The sequence below is a fragment of the Lynx canadensis genome, chromosome B3, assembly GCF_007474595.2.
Source record: "Lynx canadensis isolate LIC74 chromosome B3, mLynCan4.pri.v2, whole genome shotgun sequence".
Lineage (NCBI taxonomy): Eukaryota > Metazoa > Chordata > Mammalia > Carnivora > Felidae > Lynx > Lynx canadensis.
Window position 1 is genome coordinate 52,495,425 of NC_044308.2, and position 20,017 is coordinate 52,515,441.

General features: G+C 34.5%; 1 protein-coding gene across 4 annotated transcripts in view; it reads left to right on the plus strand.

The window, feature by feature from the left end:
• Positions 1–20,017, plus strand: part of DMXL2 (Dmx like 2) — a 159,587-nt gene that overhangs the window by 123,400 nt on the left and 16,170 nt on the right. For 2 of the 4 annotated variants that reach the window (XM_030318191.2, XM_030318193.2), the window contains exons 21-29: positions 652–749; positions 1,191–1,356; positions 2,687–2,951; positions 6,957–8,035; positions 8,803–8,994; positions 10,553–10,629; positions 11,987–12,117; positions 13,885–14,133; positions 17,787–17,965. In XM_030318191.2, coding sequence (XP_030174051.1) covers positions 652–749; positions 1,191–1,356; positions 2,687–2,951; positions 6,957–8,035; positions 8,803–8,994; positions 10,553–10,629; positions 11,987–12,117; positions 13,885–14,133; positions 17,787–17,965 — 2,436 coding nt within the window. The remainder of the gene's footprint in view (positions 1–651; positions 750–1,190; positions 1,357–2,686; positions 2,952–6,956; positions 8,036–8,802; positions 8,995–10,552; positions 10,630–11,986; positions 12,118–13,884; positions 14,134–17,786; positions 17,966–20,017) is intronic. The other 2 variants (XM_030318192.2, XM_030318194.2) reach the window with 1 other exon arrangement.

The window sequence follows — 20,017 nt, forward strand, 5'->3', positions numbered from 1 at the left end:
TTTTAAAAAGTATGTTTAAAAAAAACTGGAACACTTAATTTTGTTTGTAGTTTTTAAATGTGTGTGTCTAGTTCCCAAGTCACAATATATAATAAATATTTATTCAATGAGTTGAGAGAACTTTAAATTGTGAAATCACATATACTGTAGCATTTAGCATTTTCGCTTTCACCAAATGTTATGAAAGGTAGCGTTTAATTTTCAAGAAAAGGTCATATCTATTGAATATTCTGCCTTCTTTCTCTAGTTTTCTATGATAGACAGTTATTACTGCCTGTCTTCTAATCCCTTTTCTGCCCCTTACACTGTGACCTTAGAAAATTCACTTAACCTGTCTGTGTCTCATTTGCTTCTAGGAAGTAAAATGGGGGTAATAATAGTACCTCATGGATTGTGGTGATTGAGATAAGTGAAAGGCACTTAGATGGTGCCTGGTGCATGGGAAGTAATCAGTACATGCTAGTTGCTGTTATTATTTTTATTATAATTACTGGCATACAAATGGTTGTCTCTAGGAGTATATAAGCTGCTGGAGATTGTGGAATAGAGCCAACTTTTCTCATTTCCATGGTTACTGTCAATTGTTGGTTAATCGGTTGTAATTCTTTTATCAAATAGTTAATTTAATAGAATATTTTATTTATCATTTAGGTTGCCAAAGCTTCTTTTCAAAGGAACAATGATGCCTTGGATGCTGCATTATTCTACCTTTCAATGAAGAAGAAAGCAGTAGTGTGGGGTCTTTTTAGGTAAATTTCCTCAGTTGTTAACATGATTTAATGGAGTTTTTCTGTGCTGTGAGTCTTCTGATGCTAATGCTTTTGAAAGTACTTAGATGTATGAGCTTTGAACTTGATCAAATCAACTTACTTTTTTGTATCTTGGTTTCTTTATCTGCAAAAAAATGGGCATAATATTTAGGTTAAGTTCAACTTAACCTAAAGGGTGGGATGTTGTTAAAAAAATTGACAAAAGCATTTTGAAAAGTAAAAAAATGCTCTTGCTTTTTATTTACATGTATACAAGATATTTTGAACTTTCCTTATTAGAAGTGAAGTTTGATAACAGATATCTATCACTGAAGTTACTATTTTTTAGATGGATGTTTGAGGTTATTTTCGCTTATTCTACAAAGGATTCAAAATATTTTAAATTTCCTTATCTGCTGATATTTGTGTTCTGGTTCCCAGGTCACAGCATGATGAAAAAATGACAACATTTTTCAGCCACAACTTTAATGAAGATAGATGGCGTAAAGCCGCTTTGAAAAATGCTTTCTCTTTACTTGGAAAACAACGCTTTGAACAATCTGCTGCTTTTTTCTTGTTAGCTGGTTCATTGAAAGATGCCATAGAGGTATAAATAAGAAAACATGACATGAAATACTTCTAAGAGATTGCAAATCTGGAAAGGTCATAGACGAGAATGTAATTTTTTATCTTATGTTTGTAAGGACAACAAATAACTACAGAGGTTACTGAACGTAAATAGTGGAATGGCGATAAAAAAAATTATAAATAAATTCAAGTGTGAAACCTAAATGAAAAATTTTATATAGGGAATATTGCATTTCAAGATAAGTATATGCATTTCAAACATATATGTATGAAAAAATGGCAAAAATGGTTTATGAATATTTTCTTCCTAGCCATCTTATGATTCTGAACTATTTGAAGTGTGTATAGGTCACAATCTCCTTCTCTGGTGTAGACAGGCAGGTACTTTAAGTTCTTTTTCTTCTAACTGAAATTCATAGATAAGGAACTGAAATTCCAATTTATACTGTTTTGTAATGCAGTCATCTTAGATGGTAGAAAATGAATGAAGAGGTAAAACACTGCATTTTTTGATATATAATCCTGGCAGCTGATTAAGAGAGAAATTATGAATGTTTCTGTTTATTTATGAGCTCTTTCTCTTAGGATACTTAATATCATTCTGAACAATCCTAAAAGGTGAAGGAAAAATACTAGATATAACTGGAATGTACTACATGATAGAATAAATAGGAAATATCCAATAAAGAGAAATTCTTTACATTTAGAATTGGTCATATTTTCAAAATTATCTCTGATGTATGATTTTTTTAAATAAAAAATACTTATAATTTTGAATGGGAAGTTTAACTTAGAAGACATTTAGGTGAAGAAGAGAAATGTTGATTGAGAGATGCTTTTATTGCCCAAATGACCTCAGATTCTCAATATGAGTAATTACATTAGAATATAAATTTAACAGTAAAAATAGAATATGTGGCTTTATTTCATGTTTTTTTTGTTATGTAATTAAAAGGTTCTTTTAAAATAGTAATAATTATGCTTATGTGGAAATGTATTTGGAAATTAAGAGGAACTGATACATATAAATTCAAATGTAAGTATATTTAATTTAAAACGAATGTTATTAATTTAAATTGGCCTAAGTCTGATGAGATGTTGATATTTGTCTTAGGCTTATTTTGTTTTATGTCTCATCTTTCTAGCTACTAAGTTCTAGTTTCTTACTCTTCTTGCTATTCCTTAATCTCCTATCAAACAGTCATTTAATTGCCTTTTGCTATCCCAACCTCTGGACCCCTCCCTCCACTATGACAATATAAATGGTAGTTTTCAGGGTATCAGTGGAATATTTCATATCTCTAAATAATTTTCATCAAATAGGTATTTCTTAATATCTTAATTTGTAGGTATGTCTTGAAAAAATGGAAGATATTCAGCTAGCCATGGTTATCGCCCGTTTGTATGAATCTGAATTTGAGACTTCATCCACTTATATATCCATCCTAAATCAGAAGATTTTGGGTTGCCAAAAGGATGGCTCAGGATTTGATTGCAAAAGGTTACATCCTGATCCTTTCCTGCGTAGCCTTGCCTATTGGGTAATGAAAGATTATACCCGAGCTTTAGACACATTATTGGAACAAACACCAAAGGAAGATGATGAATATCAAGGTAGGACATTTGAGGGTTTCTCTTTTTCTTTTTTTCTTTTTTGTTTCTAAGATTTTATTTTTAAGTAATCTCCACACCCAGTGTGGGGCTTGAACTTAAACCCCGAGATCAAGAGTCACATGCTCCACTGACTGAGCCAGCCAGGTGCCCCTCTTTTTCTTTTTTAAAAGAAGACTATTTCTGAACTTACGTTCATTTAGAAAAAAATACAAAACAAAAAACAATTTTATTAAACTGAAACGTGCATAACCTTTACCCATTACATAGTTCTTCCATATTATCATACAGCCATTTTTTTTTTTTTTAAGTAGAAATTTAGTTGTTACACATACTGGTTTAGTGCATGGGCCTTCATTCTTATGTGGTAAGCATTCTTTACTTCTAATTATCCCAAATAGTTTAGATTTTTCAAAGTATCTGGAGGGTATTTATTAGCACTGTTTGCAATAATTTTTTAAAAATAGAACATTTTAAGTGTTTGTTAGTAGAATAATTAAATGATTTATAGTATATCCATACTACAGAAATAGTGTGCCATTAGAAAATGAAGTAGATCAACGTATTAATATTTGCTGTATTATTAAGTGAAAAAAGCTAGATGCAGAACAGTGTGATTCTTGTTGCATTTTATTTACATATGCATGTTGCAAACACATGCATGTGTGTGCATATACGTACTGCATCTAGTCTCCCTCTTCCTCTCCTTTGTTGTTTTCTGGAACAAATCAAAAGTAACTGAATACTGGTTACTGCTTAACTTTGGGGAATAGGTGTGGGGAGATAAAAAACTTTTACTTTTCATTCTGTGTTTTCTAGTTACAATTGGATGATGGGTATTAAGGAGGGCACTTGGTTGTGATGAGCACTGGGTGTTATATGTAAGTGATAAATCACTAAACTCTGCTCCTGAAATGAGTATTACCCTGTATGTTAACTAACTAGAATTTAAATAACAACTTGAAAAATTTTTTATTACATATTATTTTTAAATGCTAAAAAAGCTTGCATGGGTAAAGGGACTAGGGTACCCATTTTTACATTCTTCTTCATAAAGAAGAAATATTTTAATAAATAATATTAACAATTTTAAAGGAAAGGTAATAAAGCCGTTAGGAGAAAAAATAAGTATCTGAGTTTCCCAGGTAATTTTATTAAAATGTATACATTTTTATAGAAGGAAGATTATTTTTATTTCTTAATGTTTTATAGGTTATTTTTTAAACGCTTGTTATTGTGGAAAACTGCAAATATATATAAAAAAAGTGAATAATAGATCTAAAGTCTATGAATCTATCACCCAGCTTCAGTAGTTATCAACTTAAACCAACTTTATGTCATATATACACCCACCATTTTTACCCCCTCCCATTCTAAACATAGATTTATTTTGAAGCAGTTTCCAGCATATCATTTCTTTTGTAAATATTTCAACATGAATCTCCAAAAAATGACTCTTAAACATAACACGTTACCATAACAAAATTTGATTAGTAATCAAAGTAGGCAATGTTCAGATTTTCCTGGTTGTCTCATAAAATCTTATACAATTGATTTGTATAAGATCCTCAAGATTGCTGAGATGTCTCTTTTGTCTACTTTATTATTATTTTTCAATGTTTATTTTGAGAGAGAGTATGTGTGCACATGGGGTGGGAAGAAGGGCAGAGAGAAAGGGAGAGAGAATCCCAAGCAGGCTTCAAGCAGTCCGTGCCAAATCCTACATGGGGCTCAAACTCACAAACTGTGAAATCATGACCTGAGCTGAAATCCAGAGTCAGACACTTAACTGACTGAGCCACCAAGGTGCCCCTGTCTACTTTAATTCGTAGTTTTTCCTCCTTCCTTTTTCTTGTCCCTTGTAATATATTTGTTAAAGAAGTCAGATTGTTTATTTTGTAGTTTCTTACTTTTTAGATTTTGTGTCATTTCATGTTTTCCCCCCATGTTGTCTGTATTTCATATATATTGGTAATTTATGAGATTTTTGGCAGAAATATTTCCTGGTGGTGTGGAGTACTTCTATTAGGGAACTCATAATGTCTGCTTGTTGAGCTTTTTGTTGTGCTAACAGAAATCAGTGATCACTGCATAGATCCGTTATTTCATCAGTGTTCGTCAAGTGATGATACTCTAATTGTGTCATTCTATTCTTCTCTTATGAATTGGAATACTTGCCGAGAGTGTAGTCTCCCTAAGCAGCTGTTTGATTACTCTAAATCCAGTGGTATACATAATGAAGGGAACATAAGTGTTTGATTCTTTCTCTTTACCAGTTTTCAAAATAAGTTTGGTTCACTAGCATACTACAAAGGCAACTAATGAGTTTTTATTTTTATTTATCTGAACTCACAGATTTAGATAGATTTGTGTCTTAATCCATTGTACTTTATTATGGTTGCTCAGATTATCTCATTTTTAACCAGTTGGAGCCTCTACAAGTTCTTGAATCCTTTTGACATTATTTGTTGATAGTGTCTTTGCTTTTTGTTCTGGCAAGATGTTTCAGGCTCATCTTATACATTTCATGCCCCAGACCTGGAAATGGACATCCTTTAGAAGAAGGATCCTTTTAGGTGGGGAATAATAGAGACTACAGCCTGGACATAGGGATCCTCATTTGCTGTTGGTTTGGTCATTGTTTCTAGGCTGTTTTAATGAATGGAGCCAGGATATATATATATGTGTGTATATATGTATATATATACACACATATATATGCATATATATATCCATTTTTTTAAACATGAGCATTCATGAGTTCACACTGAAATTTTTAATTCAATATAAATTATAGATTTTTTCTTTTTAGATTTCAAATCTGTATATAATTAAAAGCTTGAATTCTCATAGCATTAACATATTTGTTATTTTGTATGTATGTGATTGCTTCAGAATAATGATACAAAAATTCTTCATACCAACATGTTTTCATAGCAACAGTTTAAGCTTTTTTTACTTGTTTGTTTGTTTTTAGTAGTTATTTTTGTTTTTGTGGTATATCCCAGTCAGGATGTACAGTCAAATTGCCTATTTTAAAGTCACTTTATAGTTCTTCTCTGTGTGGTTGTGCTACCAGCTTGATATACAGAATCACTTGTTTAATTTTGCTTTTGCTTTTCTTGTGATTTTTTTAAATTTAATTTTTCTTTTTTTTTTTTTTCTTTTTTTTTTTTTTTTTTTTCAACGTTTATTTATTTTTGGGACAGAGAGAGACAGAGCATGAACGGGGGAGGGGCAGAGAGAGAGGGAGACACAGAACCGGAAACAGGCTCCAGGCTCTGAGCCATCAGCCCAGAGCCCGACGCGGGGCTCGAACTCATGGACCGCGAGATCGTGACCTGGCTGAAGTCGGACGCTTAACCGACTGCGCCACCCAGGCGCCCCTAATTTTTCTTTTAAAATTACATACAATGTTGACATGGTTTTTAAATAAAGTATATAAAACCACGGTATTTTCAGAGAAATCTATCTTCTTTCCTGACTTCTCTATCCTGTTCTTCCCTCCCTTTTTTGCAAAGGAACCAATTAATTTTTGTGTATGTGTTTTCTTTCCATTTAAAATATATAAGCAATATTGGGGCTCCTGGGTGGCTCAGTTGGTTGGGCATCCGACTTCAGCTCAGTTCATGATCTCACGGTTCATGGGTTCAAGCCCTGCTTTGGGCTCTGTGCTGACAGCTCAGAGCCTGGATCCTGCTTCAGATTCTGTGTCTCCCTATCTCTCTGCTCCTTCCCCACTTGTTTCTCTTTCTGTCTCTCCCTCCCTCCCTCTCTCTCTCTCTCCCTCCCTCCCTCCCTCTCTCCCTCTCTCCCTCTCCCTCTCCCTCTCTCTCTCTCTCTCAAATATAAACATTAAAAAATTCTAAAAATATATATGTAAGCAATATTAAAATATATAATTTTTAAATATCCTTTATTTTGAGAAAGTGCTGACATTTTATTCTTTTGTAATGTAAGTGCAAATTGACATAGTAACTTGTAATTGTATCTGTTTCATTTCTATAGTTATCATCAAATCTTGTAACCCAGTGGTGTTTAGTTTCTACAACTACCTTCGAACTCATCCTTTGCTTATTCGAAGAAACCTTGCCTCCCCTGAAGGAACTTTGGCAACCTTAGGTCTCAAAACTGAAAAAAACTTTGTTGATAAAATTAACCTTATAGAAAGAAAATTGTTCTTTACCACTGCAAATGCTCATTTTAAAGTTGGATGTCCTGTTCTAGCCTTGGAGGTACTCTCCAAAATTCCAAAAGTTACCAAAATATCTGCCTTACCTTCAGAAAAAGGTCAGCCTGACTATATTTCTAAAAAGACAGATGATGTACCTTCAGAATCAAAGACTCTGAGTGATGTCAGTAGAAGTTCTGGCATTGATTGGTCAAATGTAACTTCATCACAGTTTGACTGGAGTCAGCCAATAGTAAAAGTTGATGAGGAACCTCTTAATCTTGATTGGGGTGAAGAGCATGAGAGTGCCTTAGAAGAAGAAGAAGAAGATGCTGTTGGCTTAATAATGAAAAGTACAGATGCCAGGGAAACAGATAGACAAGATCAGAAGGCCTCAGACCCTAGTATGTTACTGACTCCTCAGGAAGAGGATTGTCTTGAAGGTGATAGTGAAGTTGATGTGATTGCTGAACAACTAAAATTCAGAGCTTGTTTAAAGATCCTCATGACTGAACTAAGAACATTGGCTACAGGTTATGAAGTAGATGGTGGAAAACTCAGATTTCAACTCTATAACTGGCTTGAAAAGGAAATTGCTGCCTTGCATGAGATATGTAACCATGAATCAGTTATTAAAGAATATGCCAGTAAAACGTATTCTAAGGTAGAGAGTGATCTTTTGGACCAGGAAGAAATGATGGACAAACCAGATATAGGTTCCTATGAGCGCCACCAAATAGAAAGACGGAGATTGCAGGCTAAACGAGAACATGCAGAAAGACGAAAGTTGTGGTTACAGAAAAACCAAGATCTCCTCAGAGTGTTTCTTAGTTACTGTAGCCTTCACGGGGCCCAGGGTGGTGGTCTGGCCTCAGTAAGGATGGAACTCAAATTTTTGCTACAAGAATCACAGCAGGTATGAACTTCACTTTTGTTTTCATTCTTGGTTATTTTAATAATTTTAGTCATTCTTTTTTACTAGTTAATGTAAATATGCCCATTTCCTCTATTCATAGGAGGCAGATATTTATGCTCTGCATGTGTCTTTTTAGATCAAAGTTATAGTGATTATGAGTAGGCTTAACAGCTTGAGAGCACAGCTGTTGTCATACTCGCCTTCATATCTTCTGCATCTTACATAGCAACTGGTACAGATTGGGTGCTCAATAAAGTTTTGTAGAATGAGTGAATAAATACTGCTTTTATTCAGATGTTCATCACCAGTGTTTTTTTAAAAAAATATTTATTTTGAGAGAGAGCGAGAGCATGAGTTGGGGAGGGGCAGAGAGAGGGAGAAAGAGAATCCTAAGCTGACAGTGCAGAGCCCAATTCGGGGCTTGATCTCAGTCTCGTGAGATCATGACCTGAGCTGAAATCACGAATTGAATGCTTAACCAATTGAGCCACCCAGGCGCCCCTTATCACTAGTATTTTTATCATATAACTATTTTTTTAAGTTTATTTATTTTGAGAGAGACAGAACGTGAGCAGGGGAGGGGCAGAGAGAGAGAGAGAGCGAGCGGAGAATCCCAAGCAGGCTTCTGGCAGCCAGTGCAGAGCCTGACATGGGGCTCGAACTGAAACAAAATCATGAGTTGGATGCTTAACTGAGCCACTATTAATTGATTTTTTTTTTGTCCTTCATTTTAACTGTCTTGAAAAAAAATCCACTGTAACCCACAGGAAACTACAGTGAAGCAGCTCCAGTCTCCACTACCATTGCCTACCACCCTACCTCTGCTTTCAGCAAGTATTGCTTCAACAAAAACAGTCATAGCTAATCCTGTATTATACTTAAATAATCACATCCATGATATACTTTACACTATTGTTCAGATGAAAACACCACCTCATCCCAGTGTTGGAGATGTGAAGGTAATGTAAAGTTTATATCAGTTGATATTGTACACATTGAGAAGGTAAATATGTTATACTTGTCTTCCTGTTGAACTTAGAGGAAATATTGTAAAGTGCTCTTAATGTGCTACTTCCCCAATCCTAATCAGTTGAAGACTCTTTGTCCAATGAACGTAATTTAAAAGGAAGCATTCCTCTTAATTATGGAAAAGTAGTTTAAGACAAATACTTTTTTGATTATAAAATTATTTTTCTAGACACTATTCTTATCTCTTAATATTCCTTTCAAACTTCCATTTCCATTAAATGAATCATTAATTTAGAAATGTTTATGACTATGTGCCAGGATATTGTGAAAGTATAAGCTCAGGGAGTATCTTTGAGAAAACTACGACTGATCGGAAATATCCCAGAGAAAGTATCCTCGCTACTATTTCCCTGATGATTGTGTTTGCTGGAGGCTGTGCAGTAGTGAGGGGCCATCAGGTTTCAAAGAGTTACTACCTCCAGATGAAACCCATACCCTGTGCTGAAAACTTAAGAACAGATAGATTCCAAAAAACAGTAGGAAGCTTGGCAGGATTTGGAATTGATCAGATAACCTCTGTGCTAGCCTATGTATATTTGTGCTATGCTTTTTCCAGTTCCAGTGGTTGATGTCCCCAACATCTTTGTTTTTTTATTTATTTTACTTCAAAGGCATGTTTGACCTCTAGGAGTACATTCTTCTGAAGGACCCATGAGTTACATCAACCTATTAGAGACTTCCAACCCATAGCATGAATTAATCTGTATTAGTATTTAAGCAGAGATTACTTAAATTATTTGTTAGGTGAATATGGACACTTAGAAAAGGCACTAAATTCTAAGTAAACGTTTCCATTCCTAGAAATTTGTATAAGACATTCAAAGAGTATGAAACTATTTCTAAGTCCCCTTCAAATTTTAAGATTTTATGGGTCTGAAAATGTTGATTCAGTGTGGCATTTTAGGATGTACTTTTGATAATGATAATTTTTAAACTTTCTAAATTTAAAATTCTAAGAGTATGCACTACTCATAAGTACTAAATAAGTTACTTGCTTTCTGAAAACTCAGCCATTTCATACAGTGATTGATACATCTAAACATTTAATTCATTTTTATTGCTAAGATCAAGTATTTATTTTCATCAAGGGAAATTTTGTAAGGCAGTTTAAAATAAAAGCTCTGAAAATTGTATACTTATTTTTATTCTTTTTTTTTTTTTGGAATACTAATCTTTAAGCTAATCATTAGCAGGTAGAACAGTCCCAGTAATAGATGAACATTGGCACTTTGCTCAGGGTCTGGTAAATGGCAGGCTCACAGTTAGTAAATATTTGATAAATGTGTTCTGAATCAGTTAGCTTTGTTGTGGGCATTCATATTAAGTTGGGTGAGTGTTATTTTATAAGTTTTAAAGTAGAGTTAGTAGTCTTAGGATTTAGTGTTATTTATGATATTGCCACTCTGCTGGGTATTTTTTAATATTTAAGATATTACTGTTGTATAGAAATGTTAGTATAAAATGTAATTGTGGCTGTTTTGGTTTTAGGTGCACACACTTCATTCACTAGCAGCATCACTTTCTGCATCAATTTACCAAGCATTATGTGACAGTCATAGCTACAGGTAAAAAAAAAAAAAAAAAAAAAAAAGAAATCATGCTAAATTATTAATACAGCAAAAACATTAAAATGTGCTGGAGTTTATTTCAAAGTTCTATTTCCTAGGGATGGACATATCCTCAAATATGACTGCCATGTATACTCTAATAGATGAGAGAGAATGAGAAATAAAATAACTTTAATTTAGCTGTCACCTAGTAACAACAGAGGCATACAGAAAATGATAAATAGTAAATGGAAATTATCATCATCACTGTCTTTTTTGATTTTAAGAAAAGAATTTTTCACTATTTACTATTTTTCTTTAGGAACCATTTCTTTTAGCATTGGATTAGCTCCTATATTGCTTAACTGTTTTCAGTTGGAAAAGGAAATACTTTTTAAAAAATCAAAAAGGACATTTCTTAACAAAGAATTATTAAAATCATTTTTTCTTACCCATTTACATATAACATAGAAGTCTTTGAAAATGATACCGATGAGAAGTAATGGTTTAAATTTTTCTAAATGTCCTATTACCTTTATTAGTGTATACTGTACATTTTAATGATGAGGGCAGTGTAAGTAGTAAGAAATTGAATCACTAGGAAAGATGACCCAGATTTAAATGAATTAATAAATGAAAAGCCTTGTAATATAAATAGAATCATATTAAATTTATATTAAACATATGTCTAGATTTTTTTTCTTGTAAATTCAGGAGCCTCTTGTGAGAAGATTTGATACAGGCCTCAAAATGGCCTGTACTCTGCTTTCAGTTCAATAAGGATGCGTCGGGAATGTAAATAAGGGAAAAAGAGTTTATTTAATTTACTATGATCATCATAATGATCAAAGCCAACTTGGTTGATATCAGTCACTGGTTAAAATGGCATTTAATGAGAATTCAAATAAATATTTTTTAAATGTGTATTTTCTCATCCTTAGGCTATGATTGACCCTCAAGGGAGTTAGCTTTACTTTCTGCTTTTGTATTTTCCCCAGCTCCACAAAGAGGAGAGAAATAAATATTTAGTCACATTTGGCTTTAGGATTTGATATTTCTAAAATATGATTCTCCAGATTGTAGTTCATATTTTAGTTCAAAGTTAAGGTTGCACAACTTTGCAGAGCTAAGAAATGCAAGAAAATAGCACCCTGAAACTTTCTAATATAGTCTAGTGCTAATAGTTCTCTTCTTACTTTCAGACTCTTTTTTTTTTTTAATAAAAATGGGTGAATATAGAAAAGATTTTCACCCATCTTGAAAAGTTTTTAAAAGGAGTAAATGTCATTCTAATCATCTAAAATAAATATGTATAAAGCACAATTGCCAGTTACCTCTGTTAGGGTGATAAATAACCAAACCTTATTTGTTTTAGCAGTCAGACAGAAGGAAACCAGTTTACAGGAATGGCTTATCAAGGACTTCTTCTAAGTGATCGTCGAAGACTCAGGACCGAAAGTATTGAAGAACATGCAACACCGAATTCTTCTCCTGCTCAGTGGCCAGGTGAGCATTTAAGTGTTTCGGTTTTTAAACCTTATTTGGCAATTCCATTTTAAAAAGTTACTAACTGGTTTCCTGATTGTTGTTCTTTGTGTAATTGGTGAATGGTTTTTTTATTTGTTTGTTTTTCATGATGTTTTCTGCCATGGGTTAGGAATTATTAAGTACTGTAATGTTGTCTGAAGACTCAGGAAGTTAAGGCTTCAAAACCCAGCTGTGTTGACCAGCATAAAAAAGCAAGGTTTAACATCTTTCACAAGGGTGAGCACATCCTCTTCCTTATCCTTAGAAATTCCAAATTAGAGAGCAGTATCACAGAGACATTTTCACAGATGTATCAGAGAGAATACGATTACTCTCAAGTGTAAATTTGTATGTTGGGATAAGAGTGACCATTCTGTGCTGTCTGCCAGTCCTTCTCTTTTTCTGGTTAGCTCTTTTTCTCATCATCCACGTCAGTTATTTCAGACTTCTCCACTCTCTTCATACCTTTTCCTGGTTTGCTGTGTCATTCAGGTTTTACTCTACTTGCTTTATAACTCTGAGTTCACACATTAGTGATTGTTGTGAAGAGTGGCAGTAGAAAGAGGTGACAGACTCAAACTGGATATTTAAAATTGATTTGTGTGTAAGTTTCTAGAAACATTGTTTCCATTTTCATTTTTATTGGAATAAATGAGACTTACAAGAAATTGAAAAAACAGTACAAAGAATTTTTGTATAGCCCCCACCCAGATTCTCCACATGTTAACATTTTGCCATACCTGCTTTAGCATTCATCCTTCTCTTTCTCTCACTGTGTGTGTGTGTATTTACGTATTTTTTTTGAAGTATTTGGGAGCAAGTTGTATACATGATACCCTTTTACATCTAAATATATCATGAGTCTTTCCTAAAAACATTCTCTTACATAACTTTAGCACAGTATTCAAATTCAGCATCTTAACATTGTACAATATTGTTCTTCTCATCTGTAGATCTTTCAGAAATCTCTCCAGCTACCTCACTCGTGTCTTCCATGTGACATTTAGTTGTAATGTCTCATGAATCTCCTGTCTTAGAGTAGTTCTTAATTCTTTTTTTTTTTTTTTGTCTTTCATGATTGATACTTTTGCAGAGTAGTAGACAATTATTTTTTAGAATGTCCCTCAATTTGGGTTTTCCTAACCTTAGTATTAGATTCAGGTTGTATATGTTTGGCATAGATACCACAAAAAAGATACTGTGTGCCCTTAGTTCAGACTGTCAAGAGGCATATGACGTCAGTTAGTTCCATAATTGGTGCTATTAACTCTGATCACCTGTTAAGGTAGTTGCTGCCAAATTTCACATTTGTTAAGCTAATATTTTTTCTTTGTAATCAATAAGTTTCTTTTGAAGAGGTAGTTTGAGACTGTGTAAAATATTATGCTTTCACCCACTAATTTTAGCATCCATTCTTGTCTGAATCAGATATTACTGTGGGGATTACTAGATGGTGATTTTTCTGATTTTATCATTCCTTTTACTTTTAGTTGAAATTGTACTATGAGGAAGAGCTTTCATTTCTCCCCTTTTTATTTATTTATTCACTCATTTATTATATCAGTATAAACTGTGGGCTTATTTTATTCCATAGATTATAATCCATTTCTGTCATTTATCTTGTTGCTCAAATTATGGATATATTACATAATATGGATACATAATTTTGGTTAAGTTACAGATTTGGATTTTTTCTTCTGGAGCTTTTTGCTGATACACTTCTTATGATATTATATACCCATACAGGTGTGAGCTCACTCATTAATCTCTTGAGTTCAGCTCAAGATGAAGACCAGCCAAAATTGAACATTTTGTTGTGTGAAGCTGTTGTTGCTGTTTACTTAAGTTTATTGATACATGCTCTTGCTACAAATTCCTCCAATGAATTGTTTCGACTTGCAGCCCACCCATTAAATAATCGGATGTGGGCTGCTGTTTTTGGAGGGGGTGTGAAGCTTGTTGTGAAACCTCAAAGACAAGCAGAAAATATTGCAGGTAAGATAAATTTGATACCAATTAATATATGTAAATGTAAATAATTTCCAGTGCAAAAGTAAAAGATTTTCTAATGTTACAAGAATTTTTATTTTGAAAATCAGTGATGTTTAAAATCTCATCACTTAGGTTAGAATAGTAAATAACTAAACTCATGTTCAAATAAAAATAAAGTTTCAGTTGAACATTTTTTGATAAACCAGGACAAATTTGAGGAGGATAAAAAAGAAATAGAGGACAGGTGAAGGTAAGTGAGGAGAGTGTTAAAGAATGGAAAGGGAAAAGGATAGTTTTTAGAGAAAAAAGATTTAAATAAATCATCATAATCTTTACAGAGCATGAGAACAGTTGGCTTCATATTAGGTTCATGGTCATGTGCAAGATAGCTTTTCCAGTCATGCATATGGTTTTTAAAATTCCATTTTCTGCCTTTTTTTTTTTTTTTTTTTTTGGTATTTTTTATCCCACTTTTAAAGATGGAAGGATATGTAAGGTGTAGACTGATGATATAGGAAGAGTTTCCATCTTGGTGCTGAAACAGAAATCATGTTAATTCATCCTTGGAAATTATCCTACTACAGATGGGGAATCAATGGCACAAAGAGTTTAAATGGCACTGGCTCTCATCTGTGTCCTTACTGCCCAAGGTTGAATTAAATGAATAAGTTTCTGTATACGTCAAAGTAGGAGAGGATGTCTTAGCCACTTTCATTGCTTTCGCTCCCCCGTATGTGGGTGGGTGACTCTTCATCTTTATCTTGTTCCTACCTTGTTGTAGCCAACCTTAAATTTGAAAATTTTCCCCTCAAATCACTTCTTTCTCTTTCTGAATTTTCTATTATTTTTTTTTCATGGTAATCCATTCATCAAGTCATCCATGCTTAAAACTTCTGAGTGCAGATTCATATTTGCATTCACTTAACACCTACTACGTGACAAAGCAGCGTTGTTGGCTTTGGGATGAATAACACAGACAACCCCTTACCTTCATGAAGCTTACATGTAGTGGAGGTTAGCACACAGTAAACAAATTAACAAATAATAGTATTTCAGTTATGATAAGAACTATGATAAAAATAAAGCAGAGTTAAATGGAGAGTCATGAAGGAAAGGGTTTGGGAACAGTTTAGTTAGAATGGTCAGAAAACACATTTCTGATGAGAGCATGTGAGCAGAGTCCTAGAGAAGTCAGGGATCATACCATGCAGATATCTGGGGTCAGAGTCTTTCAGGCTCTGTAATTTCAGGCAATTACAGATGGTGAAGGGAGTACCAAGGTCATGAGGCATGAGGTAGGACTGAGTTTGGCCTTTTCCAGGAACTACAGAGGAGGCCAGAATGGCTGTTTTAGCTGGGGAAGTTTGGTTGGAGATAGGGTAAGACAACCAGCTGGGAGCAAGGTCATTTAGGATGGTGAAAACTTCAGTAGTTATTATAAAGAAAGATAGGAAACTATTGGCAGGAGTGGCCTAATCTGATTTAGGTTTTTCAGCTCTAGCTGCTATGTGGAGAATAGACTATAGAACAAGAATAAAAGAAGGGGGCTATTGTAATGGTCCACTTAAAAGATAATTGTGGGTTACCATCAAGAATGAATGGATAAACAAAATGTGGTATATATATATATATATATATATATATATATATATATATATACATATATATTCACATACATACACACACATATACATACATACATACATATAGTGGAGTGTTACTCAGTCATTAAAAAGGAACAAAGTACTTATACATGCCATACCAGCATAAAGCTCAAAACTATGCTAAGTGAAAGAAGCCAGACACAGAAGGTCATGTATTTTATTATTCCATTATATGAAATATCCAGAATAGGTAAACCCATAGAGACAGAAAGCAGATTGGTTGTCCAAGGGCTAGAGGGAGGGAAGAGTATGGAGTAACTGTGTAATGACTCTAGAGTTTACATTTGGGAATGAAATGGGATGAGAATGCTCTGGAACTAGATAGAGTTGGTGGTAGCATAACATTGTGAATGTACTAAATGACACTGAATTGTACACTTAAAAATCTTTATTTTTATGTAAATTTTACTAAAAAAAGATAAATGTGGTTTAGCTGAGAGTGGTAGTTGTAGGGCGAAAAGTGGTTATATTCTGGCTATAATTTGATATTGCTGATGGATTTGTTGATGAATTGTGTGTGGGATATGATGGAAGAGGGAACAAGATAGAATTATTGGGGCGCCTGGGTGGCGCAGTCGGTTAAGCGTCCGACTTCAGCCAGGTCACGATCTCGCGGTCCATGAGTTCGAGCCCCGCGTCGGGCTCTGGGCTGATGGCTCAGAGCCTGGAGCCTGTTTCCGATTCTGTGTCTCCCTCTCTCTCTGCCCCTCCCCCGTTCATGCTCTGTCTCTCTCTGTCCCAAAAATAAATAAACGTTGGAAAAAAAAAAAATTAAAAAAAAAAAAAAGATAGAATTATCATTTCTTGTGACTAGTTTTAAGAGAGGAGCTGTTGACTTCTACTTTCTGGCATTCCTCTAGTTAGTTCCTGAATCCTTTTGGTGTTACTTTTATGTGTTCCTCATATCTAACTCTTCTCAGTCTTTACTACCCACTGTAGTCGTTCGCTCTTACATCATCATCTTCCATCTTCTCTGTCATTGACCGAGCAATAGTACCTCAACCTGTGACTAACTTAAGAAGTGTTTGTGAGGATCACCATAGGATAAGCTCCCAGCTTCACATCCACAGCCTAGTCCCAGCCCAGCTCTGCACTCTTCTTGTTATTCCCCTCCTCAGTCAACTGAAGTTGACTCCTTGTCATCCGGGGGAAAAAAGAAAGCAAGATTGCAAGCTGCCAAATAAAATGTATGTGTTTATTTAGGATCTTAGGGATTGCAGTCTGGGAGACACCGAGTCAACCAAAATCAAAAGCATGCTCTGGAGAGACAAAGGAGGCTAGAGTTTTTAAGGAGGAAAGAGGGAATTTACAGAAGTTGTTTTGAAGGAAATGTGATTGGTGCTGGTATAGCTACCGTTACATTCATCTATATGTGATTGGTTGCTAGGGCTGGTGTTAGGTGGAAAGTCCATTCATGTCCATTCTAAATGCAGCAGATGCCTCGGCTTTTAGTGGGGTTCAGCAACAATTACAGAGAATGTGAGACAGGAGATGTGCATAAGCCCCACTTCCTCAATGTCCTCTTGGGTTCATTTTAAATAACCCTCTTAGCAGTGTTTACTCCATTATATTCCTCTATTATCATCGTCATTCACCTAAACCTCTAGTTACTGGTTTCTCTTGTCCCTTCTTTATTTTCACGTGGAGCTTCTCCCTTCTTTTTTAAAGGCATGCTTTACATCCTACAGCTTCAGTGAATCTTTCTTAAACAGCATGGCCAGAAATAATTACTCAAGCACTAATGAATATGTCATGTATTTAATGCATTGTAATAGAATTACTTTAATCTTTGTTCTGAATAGCACACAGTCTGCTTCATGGCAAGATATTCTTTTATGCTCTATCCTCATGTGTGTCTCTGCCATGGTTCCTGGAAAACTAATGCAGATACAAGTAATTTAGTCTAAACTAAAACGTGGCAGGAGTATGTTGAAAGGAAAGTTAACTTTAACTCTAAGATAAATGCTGTTTTCTCCCTCTATCTTTATTCAGCACCTCCTGTTCCTTCCGAAGACATAGATAAACATCGTAGAAGATTTAACATGCGAATGCTCGTCCCTGGACGACCTGTAAAAGATGCTACCCCCCCACCAGTGCCTGCAGAGAGACCATCTTACAAAGAAAAATTTATTCCTCCTGAACTTAGTATGTGGGATTATTTTGTTGCAAAGGTAAGGGGTTTAAGGAATATAAGCTTTTATGTGGGTTTTTTTTTTTTTTATTCTTATGTGTGCATCACATAGGAATGGTGAGGCAGCCTCTGGGTGGAACAAGTATAGTTTAGATATTTAATTTCTCAAGTCCAGAAACTGAATATTCATTCAGGGATGATAAGATGATGATGGTCAGATACTTGATATGGATGGGACAAATGAAAATTGTATAGGATTTGGGTCTAAACCAGAAGTCAGTTTTATTAACATATAATCAGCATCCTTGTTTTCTAGTGACTGGAATACTTGTGTCTGCCATCTAGTTCCCTTTGTCTAATTATCAGTATTTCCCTTGGTCACCATGGAATTAGAGCAAGAGGAGATAGATGGATATTTGGGGGTTTCATCAGGCCAGAGTTCAGCCCCATGACATGTCTCTCTTTCTCCAAAGCAGATAGAACTCTGGGTATCAGAATACTCCCAGAGACTAGATCCATTGTAGTTGCATTTCATATCATGTTCAGTACATGCTACTAGTACTTTCTTTCAGCGCTTTGCTTTTTCAGACTAATCACCTTCCTTCTATTAATGTTGCCCTCTTTACACATGCTAATGTTGTGGTCACCTTGCTGTATGTCCACATAGGAAATATATCTTTCATCATGCCACCTTCCATTTAAAAATTTTATTAGATCTCAGAGTTCTTGAGGTATTGATCCCACTTTTAAAAAGTCTTTCAAGGTGAGTTCTGAAGATTTGCTTTTGTTATCGTAACCAGTTATTTTTCCTTTCCTCCCACTTTTGTTATCTTTGTCATAGATTAATTTCTTATACATATACTACTTTTGGACTGTATTTCCATTGATCAATATCTAGGCTGCACTTCTTTTAATTACTTGTTTTAATATCCACTACAAATGATATCTTTCACCTTAAAAAGATTTCTCAGCTAATCTTGTCTATTTTTTCTTCCCTATGAACTTTGGAATCATCATAAAGCCTCAAAAAAGGAAAAGAAATACCCAGGGGGATTTTTATGGCAATTAACTTAAAACTTATAAATTAATTTTAAAGAATTATAGTTTTTACATGTCTGAGTCTCCTTATATAGCTTTTGGAAGGATTTGTGCTTTCCTTCACTATAGCTGTCTGTTTTCATAAGGGTTTTCCTTTGATATTTTATGTTTTTCAGTGTGTCTTTTTTCTTTCAACTTGTCTAACTAGTTCTCTTGATATATAAGAAAAGGCTTGTTTTCTAATATTTCTGTGATATACTTTTTCTTAAGTATTTATTTGAGAGAGAGAGAGAGAGAGAGAGAGAGAGCCAGAGGGGGAGGGGGAGAGAGAGGGAGAATCCCAAGAAGGCTCCACGCTGTCAGCAGAGCCCCACACTGGGCTCAGTGTCACAAACATGAGATGACCTGAGCCAAAGTCAGGAGTCAGATGCTCAACCAGCTGAGCCACCCAGGCACCCCTCTGTGACATATGTTTTACTATTTCTTTTAATTTACTTTTTGTTGAAGTATAGTTGACATACACTGTTTCAGGTGTACAGTGATTCAGCAGTTCTATACATTACTCTGTACTAACCACAATAAGTGTATCTCTCAGCTGTCACCATGCAACATTATTGCAGTATTATTGACCCTATTCCCTATGCTGTATTTATCATCCCTGTGAACTATTTAGTTTATAACTGGAACTTTGTACCTCTTAATCCTTTTTGCCTCTTTTGCCCATCTCCCTCTGCTCTGGAAACCACTAGTTCTCTGTATGATTTTGTTCCTGTTTTTTTGTTTATTTGTTTTGTTTTTTAGATTCTACATATAAGTGAATCATATGGTATTTGTTTTCTCTGACTCACTTCACTCAGCATAATACCCTCTAGGTCATCCATGTTGTCACAGATGGCGAGATCTCATTCTTTTTAATGGCTGAGTAATACTTCTCTGTGCATGTGCCACATCTTTATAGATTATCAATGGACACTTAGTTCGCTTCCATAACTTGGCTATTACAATTAATGCTCTAGAAGTATTTATATTGTATCTAGGTATTGAGTTTTTTTAT